The sequence below is a fragment of the Mastacembelus armatus genome, chromosome 18, assembly GCF_900324485.2.
Source record: "Mastacembelus armatus chromosome 18, fMasArm1.2, whole genome shotgun sequence".
NCBI lineage: Eukaryota > Metazoa > Chordata > Actinopteri > Synbranchiformes > Mastacembelidae > Mastacembelus > Mastacembelus armatus.
The window spans coordinates 18,905,822-18,916,298 of NC_046650.1; the positions used below are offsets into that span (position 1 = coordinate 18,905,822).

General features: G+C 42.4%; 2 protein-coding genes across 2 annotated transcripts; both read right to left on the reverse strand.

The window, feature by feature from the left end:
* Positions 1–1,817: 1,817 nt before the first annotated feature.
* LOC113141782 (stress-associated endoplasmic reticulum protein 1) lies at positions 1,818–5,249 on the reverse strand. The gene is made up of 3 exons (XM_026326323.1): positions 4,978–5,249; positions 4,053–4,128; positions 1,818–3,350 (listed from the first exon to the last, which is right to left on the reverse strand). Exons 1-3 carry the CDS (start codon positions 5,059–5,061, stop codon positions 3,310–3,312), a joined length of 201 nt encoding a protein of 66 aa, XP_026182108.1. The 5' UTR covers positions 5,062–5,249; the 3' UTR covers positions 1,818–3,309.
* A 1,096-nt stretch (positions 5,250–6,345) lies between these two features.
* LOC113141625 (C-type natriuretic peptide 2-like) lies at positions 6,346–7,488 on the reverse strand. The gene is made up of 2 exons (XM_026326164.1): positions 7,384–7,488; positions 6,346–6,718 (listed from the first exon to the last, which is right to left on the reverse strand). The coding sequence occupies exons 1-2, from the start codon at positions 7,486–7,488 to the stop codon at positions 6,404–6,406; spliced, it is 420 nt and encodes a 139-aa protein (XP_026181949.1). The 3' UTR covers positions 6,346–6,403.
* Between the last annotated feature and the right edge of the window lie 2,989 nt (positions 7,489–10,477).

The following is a 10,477-nucleotide window of genomic DNA, read 5'->3' on the forward strand; positions in this document are numbered from 1 at the left end:
CTTTATATACCGCTGGGTAGCCGACGTTAACTACCTCATATACTTCTAATTTGAAGTACTTTCCATACTGCTGGGTAGCTGACGTTAACTACCTTATGTACTTCTGATTTGAAGTACTTTATATACCGCTGGGTAGCTGACGTTAACTACCTTATGTACTTCTAATTTGAAGTACTTTATATACCGCCGGGTAGCTGACGTTAACTACCTTATGTACTTCTAATTTGAAGTACTTTATATACCGCCGGGTAGCTGACGTTAACTACCTTATATACTTCTAATTTGAAGTACTTTATATACCGCCGGGTAGCTGACGTTAACTACCTTATATACTTCTAATTTGAAGTACTTTATATACTGCTGGGTAGCTGACGTTAACTACCTTATGTACTTCTAATTTGAAGTACTTTATATACCGCTGGGTAGCTGACGTTAACTACCTTATATACTTCTAATTTGAAGTACTTTATATACTGCCGGGTAGCTGACGTTAACTACCTTATGTACTTCTAATTTGAAGTACTTTATATACCGCCGGGTAGCTGAGGTTAACTACCTTATATACTTCTAATTTGAAGTACTTTATATACCGCTGGGTATCTTGGGAATTTCCCCCCAGGGATCAGTAAAGTTTGATGATCAGTCTGTATTTTGTTGGATCCATCTGATTCTGAAAAGGAACTAAAGTTATCAGATAAATGTAGAGCAGGAAAAAGTCCAAGGTTTGGATCTGACATGTAGTGAAGTACAAGGATGAAGTAGAACTACAAATACCTGGGGGCCCCCTTGAACAGCAGCTGGACTGGAGGAACGACAGTGATGCTGGGTACAAGAGGGGCATGAGTAGACTCTACTTCCTGAGGAAGCTTAGGTCTTTTAAAGTCTGCGGCAGGATGCTGGAGCTCTTCTACCAGTCTGTGGCTGCGAGTGCCCTCTACTCTGCTGTGTTTAGTTGGGGGAGCGGCACCACCAAGAGGGACATCAGTCGGATCAACACACTGATCTGGAAAGCAGGACACATTATTGGCAGGGACATGGAGACGTTTGAGCCAGTGAGGGACAGGAGGACACTGGACAAACTGCTCTCCATCATGGACAATCCTTCACACCCACTTCACCAGATCATAGAGGGTCAGAGGAGCTCATCCTCCAACGGACTCATCCAGCTCTGCTGTCACAGTGAACGGTACAGGACTTCATTCATACCATCCTCCTCCAGTCTCCTCTGTGGTGTTGACTATTTATTTTCGTATATAGTGTATATTTACTTCTGTGTGTGTATCGTACATATTCAAATGTTGTATTTTCTGCTCACATTTTTCTATTTTATTATTTAATAGTTTTCAAGTGTCTGTGTGTAACTGAGCTACTGTGACCAAGGAATTTCCCTTGAGGACCAATAAAGTTTATCTAATCTAATCTAAGCAGCACAACATGGGAACACTCAGGTAAAGTACTAATACCTCAGAGTTGGACCAAAGAAACTGAGGAAACATGTTTAGTTACTTTCCACCAGCTATAATTTAAACAGCTTCTTTGAATGTTGTATTTTCTTGAAATCTCATCAGTGAAAGTTGTTTTGTTATTGTTTTGTTCCTCTTCTGTCCAACAGGAGGTGCTGCAGCTTAGAAAGAGCTGAAACCAGATGCTTCACGTTTTTACCACCAGGACAGTTTGAGCAGTTTCATGCCCAAAGTCAGAAACATGTTCCACCATAGAGGAAGCTTCACTCTAAAAGGAGTAACGTATAGAAAAGCAGTTTCAGGGGTACCCTCAGTGTTTTCCTGCTGAAATCAGACCCAGAGATCAGACGCGAGTAGAGAAAAATATCAGCAGTTTATTTTGTATAAAAGCGGAGCACATCGTCCAGCTTGGACTGCTTCATCTTTCCAAAAGTAAACCTGCAGAGCTGCAGCTCGACTGAAGGTTTGACTGATGGAGCTTCTGCTGCTGTGCAGAATTTTCTTCTTAAATCTGGTGACTGAGAACTACCTTTGAATTATTTACATCAAAACAAGAACTAATTCTGTCATTCTGGACTCAGCTGCTGGTTTGAGTTCATTAAGTACAAATCCTGTGTTAGACCACTGATGCACAGAACTCTCGTTTGTGTAGATTTAAGGTTTTTAAGTCTGTTCTTTTGCATCCTTTAGTTCTCATTTTAAATGTTCAGAAACGTGATGAAAATCCATCGTAACTCTGCATTAACTCACATTTATTCTAACAGAATTTACACTGATGTTTCAGTGTTGATCACGTGTCTCTGTCACAAAGGTCCATCAGTCTGCAAAGTGATCATCACCTCATCTGTCAAACAGCCTGAAATTCAACAGCTGTTTGAGACTTTAAAACTTTAAATATTGTAGCTGAACGTGACATCCAAGTTAGCGATCAAAAGTCTGAGCACATGTGAGATGAAATGTTTAAACCTGAGCTGCAGGCGGCTGTCACAGACACTGTCGAAACATGGAGAAAAGCTCGAACAGCTTCAGACTCTCAGTGGCGTTCACATGAAAAATGGGGCTTTTAATGTGAAATATTGACAGGAATTGTTGAATTTATGGCACAGTGAAATAAAAATCCTCACATCTCTCCAACCCCATGATCATTTTTCATGTTCTTTTATCATGTTAACTACAAGTGAAACAAAATGACAGACTTCTGTTAAAATCAAATCTTTTTGACCAAAAGCTCATTTGTTTTTCGCAGTTTCCTGATATTCAAATATAATATTTTCACACTGGGGCTTCTGTTTGAGTGAAGGAATAAAAAAGCAGCTTATCTGGTCCTGCCACAGACAGCTCAGTGTTTGCACACGGTTTGTTAAAAGAAATCCTGCTCTGAAGGATGAGCGGCACGACGAGGACGGCTCACAGGATTTGTAGTTAAAGACATTGAAAACTCAGCGGAATGGTCCTTTAAAGGAAATACAGCATGAGCTTGACCTTCAGTCGAGCACGGCCGCAGACCAGCATGGACCTGCACTTCCCTGCTGGATGACTGACCCCAACTGACAGGAGGAGTTAAGACTTCATCTGACAACAATTAATCAATAACTGATAACTGATCAGCTTCATCGACAGTGAGGAAAGTAAAAAAACAAAAGCTGTTTACTGCAGGGTGGGAGGGGCTGGGGCTGTTTACAGTGAGACGGAAAAAACAAGCTCAGATTTAAAATCCACAGGAACATGAGTGTGTGTGTGTGTGTGTGTGTGTGTGTGTGTGTGTGTGTGTGTGGAGGGCAAGGTCAAGATGGCAACAGGCCCCTCCCCCTCCATACAACAGGCTCAGCTCTGGCGTCGGAGGTCATCACATGCCCTGCCTGATGCTCTGGATGATCTGGAAGATGGCTGCAAACACAAACACAACCGTTTTATACCACAGAGCAAGAAGTAACAGCAAACAGTCACAGGAAACAACCGGTAACAGGAAACAACGTCTACTTTCCCTGGAGCTGCAGTCGCTCTGAGGGTCAGTGAACTACTCTCTCTACAAACAGCTGTTCTGTTACTGTCAGTGAAAACGTTCACTGTCCTCATTTGTAGAACAAAACACAACCTGGAACCTGAACCCTGAGAGGTTCTTAACAGTTCAGGTTCAGAGACGACCCAGGTCCATGAAAAGGAGTGAACCATTTCTTCAACATGTAACACAAACCTGGAGCGTTTTACCAGAAAAATACTGCTCAATAATCTCATTTTAAATTCTGTAACATCCAAAAGTCAAAGACATTTGTAGATGTAGAACAGATGTAGAACTGGAACAGGAAGTGGTGCGATTACTGTAAACCACAGAAACGTGTCTTATCTTCTCTCTGAACATGACAAGATGCTAAAGTGATGTTGAAATGTGTGAAGGAGCGGAACTGTAACATGTCTGATCTCACACACACCAGCTCTGAGACTCAGCTCACACAACAGCTCACACAACAGCTCAGCTGGTTTTACTGGTTTCTACACATTTATCACACTCACTCCAAGAGAAATCTCCATCTCCACCTGGCTGCTATCATGTTACGTGTAAATGCAGAGTTACAGTCAGGTGAAACTCACCTGATCCACAGACAACAAAGACAAACAGGGCGAGCAGCCACGGCCCCACCGGAGACTTCTCATCGTTTACTGGCCTCTGGAAAACACAAACACGCCTGTGATGTTTGCAGCTGCAACAAGACGTCCAGTGACAGAAACACACTTGACCTTTAACATTTAGACAGAACAAAGTGTTTCCTCAAGTGTCTCTGTCAGATCCACACTGAGCTCAGCAACCCATCACAAAACTCCACTGAGAATTTTGCATATTTACTGCTGTTTTTCACATCTATTAAAGTAAACACCGCATGAAGTCAAACCACAACCTTTCTTCAAACCGGCTTAAGCCCTTATTTAAATCGTCCTGTGTCAAACTCGTGACGTATTTATATCAGACTCATCATTTGTATGTGATTGTACCTGCTGGCCTCCGCCCATCAAGCACAAAACTTCAGTTAAAAACTACCCTGTGTGTTTTATGTACGTGCCGAACTGAAGGCTTTGTGTAGGACATTCAGACAGCAGTCACAGGTCATATGTTTACAGCTTCTGGAAATAAAAACAACTGAATTTAGCAGATTTTTGAACGGAGTCTGGTTGTTTCCCTCAACGTGTATTTGCCAGCCCATAGACGACTGGCTGACCAGACATGGGTCAAAATTTGTTTTCGGCACATATACAGTCAATAAACATTTTATATTAAATACGTAATAAACTGTAATAGTTTTAATTATGGTTATTTAAAAAAAAATCACTAGAATAACTAAAGCCAAAGCTACAGCTAGCCGTTGCTAACAGCTAGCTGTTCACGATCTAACTAACTACAAACCAAATTACAGCTCGATTATTGCACATTTACAACAACACAGACATAAAACGGCCCCGGGCTACAGCTGACAGCACCAGAACCAGTCAGGGTAGGTCCAGTTCGCCCGGCGGTCAGTACCGATGTCTTCTGGACATGTCCCCGCTGTGTGATGGTCTTGCTGTGCCGCTCGTTCGCCACTTTCATCCGCTGCACCGCCGACATGTTTTGGGTTTAACGACCGATCCGGACCAGGAAAACCGGGAACAGCCAGAAGGAGGCGTAGACAAACCCGATACCGGTGAAGTGGAACCTAAGCGGGTTCGTTTCCGGGACGTTGAACGGGTATTATCCGAATGCTAACTGTTAGCCTGCTGCTAACTGAATGAGCTAAGCCTCAAGCGGAAGACCCCATCACGTGACAAGGGACAATTAAAAGCCCTCTGCTGCCCCCTAGAGGCTCCCAGGTGCACCTGTACAAAGGTGTATAATCCTAATTCAACAAAGGATGGTCGTCAGAGTAGAAAACCGTACTCTTCGCACCTTATTGTGAATAACACACTTTTACAGAACCACTATGGAAAAGTTTTCCTCTTTTGCTGATATGTTTCCATGTGACCTTCACTTCCTGAGGATCTCATTATCCCTGGTGTCCCTCCACAGTAATGTTCCATAAATCCACTTAGAGCAAACAGAGGCTGCAGAACCTCTTTCAGAATCTTGCTGTTTTTAAGTTTCCTTCAGTCTCACAGTGATCCAGGGACAGTTGTCTGTGCACCCATGGGTTCACTGCAAACAGCAGCTGGTCACAGTGAACTCTGCTACTGGTAATTGGGCCAAGTTGAGTAAATACAGGATAAAATCTCACCTAAATGTGATTAAATGTGGCTAAAATGAAACAAAGTGAACCCAGTTGTCTTTTATTTTTATTTGTTGCAGCCTGCATTCAGACTGTAGTTGGTCCACAAACACACACAATCATTATCACACACATATCTCCACAATGAACACATGGTTGTCACACACATTTTGTTACTGGCTGTGCTGTAGCCAGGGGTCAGAGGTCAGAGGTCATAAGTAAGACCTGCGTCTGCCTGCAGTGCTACGCCAGGGCCCAAACTGCTGAAATAAATTCTGGACTTCAATGAAAGAGAAAAGTCAAAATTCTTCAGTTTTTGTATGTTCTTGGAGAACATGAGCCAGTGATTGTTGTCCTTAGAGTCATTCTCACCAGTTTGACCAGTACGGGCCTTGGTTTCTTTACATTTAGTATTTCATTAGTAAAGTTTCAACATGGAGTCTCTGACTGATGGACCAGGTGATCCTAGAGGTCAGAGGTCATGCAGGGTCAGCTTGAGGTCGCCTGTAGTAATATCACCTAGGTCAAAAGAGTCTGTGGACCTAAGGTGGAGTCAGGCTTTCTTAATGTTACGAGTTGTTACCATGGCAACACACCTGAGATCAGCATCTGAATTGATGGTGAATACCATGGCATCATCGTGCCTGCTCCAGAATCCGAATCTGAAGCTGCGGTGATGGGGTCACCACAATACCACCCAGTCCAGCTCTAACAGCCGAGTCCACTGATGGAGCCGATGCGGTCCATCTTCATCCCAAAACATCCTCTTCCTCCAAACATCGATTTCCGGCTCCACCTCCTCATCTTGGCTTGTTGCTGCAAGAAGTCACGGAAGAACCGAGGGACTGCCTCCTGCCTGGCAGCCAATCCCCTCACAGCACCGTGATTCACAGCCAATCCCATAGAAGGTGGTGAGGACGAGGAGGGTGTGGGGTGTCCAGCTGACCCCTCTGTGATGTCATCAAGGGCGGGCGTGGCCAAAATGAGAGAAGAGAGATGAGAGCCAAACAAAGAGTGTAACACCTGAGAAGAGAGAAGTTGTTAAAGGAACCTTTGTCAGTTTATTGAAATTATTATCATTTTGCTGTCTGACAGCAGACCCACACTAAGTCCCCACACACAAACTTTACTGAACACTAAAGCTCCATAAAATAATATTTGATACCATAAATAGTCAAACAGTAATAATCTGTAATAATACATTTTCCTCCTTTCATAGAGAAATGTCCTTTCAGACCAATCACATGACAGAAATGATGGTGTTTGTAAACAACAATGAGGCTCAGTTAAGCTGTAAAAAGCAATGAGCTGATTCTGGTCATGGAGGTCCACAGGGCTCTATTATTGGACCTCTGATTTATGTTTGATTTAATGATGAAGAAGATGAGCAACGGTTCTCCACTCAGAAGCTCAAGGGGAAGATGATACCGCTGATGAAACAGATAAAAATGATGAAGAAAAAGGAAGAGAAGAAATAAGAATGGAAGGCCTCACATAACTAAAAAATAAACTGATGATGAGGATAAGGTAGATGAGGATGATGAAGGTGGGAGGGAAAGAATGAGAAGGGAATGCTGAGGAAGATGAGCATAATAATGATGATAAATAGTATAATAACAAACAAATGCAGGTACTTGGGGTGTGACGATGAAGAAACAATAAAAATGATGATGATGGTCTTCACTGACCTGCATGTCATCTTGGTGAGGTGAAGGTCTCGACTCCACGGCGACCATGAGGAAGAGGAGGAGAAGAGGAATGAAAGAAGAGAAGGATGAAGAAAAAGAAGCCATCTTTGTTTGGACCAATAACAAAAAGAGAAAACAGATTAAATAAATAACTCCATGGCAACAGACTGATTGTCCTGATTGACAGGTGTTTTGGTTAGCTTAGCTTAGCATGAAGAAGGAAAACGGTGAAACTGCTGGCCTCAGTCTACTACCAGCAATACTGGTTTCACCAAACCAGATCTGACATGAGCTTTCAAGGAGGTGGATTCTCCTGGCAGAGCTAGTCTAGTTGAGATTGAAGCTTTTTGGTGATTTTAACTATTGTTTCCGTGTATTCCTACTGATTTTCAGCCTTAGGTGACAACCTGGAAGATATTTTACCTGCCATGTCTCTGTTCCTGCCTTTAGAGTGACCCAATTGTACCTGTTCAAGACTGAACCTAAAGTAAATTCAGGTATATAAACATAAATCAGCTGTTGATGTGGCTTTTCCTATTGTTTCTCACAGTGATGGCGATCCTACATTCAGCCCTTTACTCTGCTGTGTTTATTGACCTCTCACTTTTTATGGCCTTGGTCCCAGAACTCCATCGGCATCGTGCAGATTTTGAGCTTTTGTGAAGTTAAAACCAACAACTTCATTTATCAGTAGTTTGTTGTTGCTCCTTAAATTAGATTTATCTCAATTTATATATCGGATTAGTTGAATGTGCAATAAAAATCATTTAAGATTTGATTGTATTAAGCGAGAATGGAAAGAGTTAAAACTGTATGAGATGATGTGTAAATTTTGTTTATGATGTAGAACAATTTTATATCAATATTAGATACATTTACAGATTAGATGACATCAGTGTTGAAAAACATTATTCAGTCATTTTATTATTATGAATTAAATTAGATTCTTAAAAACATACTAAGTTTATACTTAGACTAGACTTGATGTTTTTTACAAATTAAATTAAGGCACGATAAACATTTGTAAAAATTAAATGAAGACGTCTAAATGAGACATTAGATTATTAACTAGAATATTAATAAACATGTAGCTGAGATAAGACTAGAAATGTTTTATTTGGATTAAATTAGACTGTGCTCAGTAAAGATCAGCATATCATAGTTTTATTTTGTTTGATTATTTTAAAAACCAGCTCTGACTTTGAGATTCAAGTTAAAATTGGGTGTTTTAGATCAAATCTGATTGTTGAAATTGTATCAGTTTAGTTACATTTAATTAATCTTTGGTCATATTGTGTCAATTGGTCACAGATTTGATTGATGAGAGTTTATTGATCTTTTTAAAGTTGAACTTTACATTTTTAAAATCGAACTTTGAGTGAAAATCAAACATATAAATCTACGAGCCTTTAACAATAAAACAGCAGAACTTACAGCAGAGAAATATTCCAACGAAAATCCCAATTTAAACACAAAAATCCCAACAAACTCCAGAGGATCCTGCTGGTTGTCGTTCAGTCACGTGACCGGCTAAAACGTTTCCAATCAGAATGATATCGTCAATAAAAGTGATTGATTATTTGTGATGTTCTATGAATGGAGCCTGGTGTGTATCTGTCCTGTATGAGGACTGGTCTGGGCTCGACCTGCTCGTCGACCTTTATGTACCCTGAGGCCCGTGATGTCACACATTCTCACTGTGGTTGCCCCGACGACACACACACACAGTAACACGTGTGTGTGTGTGTGTGTGTGTGTGTGTGTGTGTGAGATGTATGAATACACCGAAACAAGGACTGAAATATCGACCAATCAGATGCTGTGATTCATGTTCATTCACAAAGAAAAATGACCTGGAGTCCTTGAAAAAGATCCAGGGGTCCTTGCCAAGGTACCAGACCCACATGAGGAGACTCAAATGGTCCTTGAAAAAGGTCTATGAGACCATCGGCGATAAGGTACCACAGGTCTGGGGGGGTGGAGGGATAAGATCTAAGAGGAGGAGCAGGTTCCTGGGCTCCTTGGGGACTTGAAGGTCCCAGAAAAACTATAACAGGTCTATGAGGAAACTCAAGTGGTCCTTGTGGTGGGCCCAGGGTCAAAATATACCTGATGCACCAGAGGAAGCTAAAACTGTTCCAGGAGTCCGTGAGAATGTACCAAACCTGGTTCTCATTCTTAAAGAGGTTGGCAGGGAGTTCCAGGTGACTCTGGGACAGGCTCCATTGATGGGGACCCACAGTCCTCTAGAAGGTATCACATGTTCTTGGGGAACCTTACATGCTCATTAAGGAGGTTGCAGTAAAGTTTAAGGAGGGTCCTGGAGTCCTTGAGTTAGCTAACAGCTAACATGCAGCATCACCCTGTTGCCATGGTTACCTGCAAATTATGACACCTGTAGCTCCTCTTCACCATCATCTTCATTATCTTTCAGCCAATCAGAGCCCAGCCTTATCCAGCCATGAAAACAGTCCCCCTCTCTCTCTCAGACCCCAATGACCTCTGACCTTGGTTGTCCCACATCCTTGTAAACTGTCACCGTGGCGACCGGGCCGGTGCTAGCAACTATTTCCTGTGGAGAGGTTGGGGCTACAGGGGCGCAGAAGGTCTGAGCAAAAGGTGTGTGTGTGTATGTGTGTGTGGTTGATGACGTCAGAGGTTGAATGGGGGGCGGGGCTTTGTCTGTCCAGGACAATGACTTGGGGGGGGGGTCATTAAACCCACACTCATCAATCAATTCATTAGAGGGATCGCAGGTTATTATTCTGTCTGTGTGTGTGTGTGTGTGTGTGTGTGTGTAAGAGAGATGCAGACCACATTCCTACCCCCCACCCCTCCACACACGCACATATGCACACACACAATGACACACACTCTGCCAACTTGCCTCACGTCCTTAGAAACCAGGTTAAATCTGGAAGGTTCCAGGATTCCCAGTACCAGCAGCCCTGGAAAGCATTCCAGGATTCATCAGTGGGCTCCAGGGCCCCTGGAGAAGCTTAAATATGAACGTCCTTAATAACCAGACTGAGCTAGAGAAACCAGCAAACAATGAGCCTGATGCCCCTTAGAAACTCCAGAATCCTTCTCAAGG

Excerpts from the sequence above, each read along its gene's own strand:
- LOC113141782 (XM_026326323.1), bottom strand. The coding sequence starts at position 5,061 with ATGTCGGCGGTGCAGCGGATGAAAGTGGCGAACGAGCGGCACAGCAAG. Across the intron at positions 4,129-4,977 it reads GACATGTCCAGAAGACATCG|AGGCCAGTAAACGATGAGAA; the intron begins GTACTGACCGCC and ends TGTGTTTTCCAG. Across the intron at positions 3,351-4,052 it reads CTTTGTTGTCTGTGGATCAG|CCATCTTCCAGATCATCCAG; the intron begins GTGAGTTTCACC and ends TTGTGTTTGCAG.
- LOC113141625 (XM_026326164.1), bottom strand. The coding sequence starts at position 7,488 with ATGGCTTCTTTTTCTTCATCCTTCTCTTCTTTCATTCCTCTTCTCCTC. Across the intron at positions 6,719-7,383 it reads CTCACCAAGATGACATGCAG|GTGTTACACTCTTTGTTTGG; the intron begins GTCAGTGAAGAC and ends CTCTCTTCTCAG.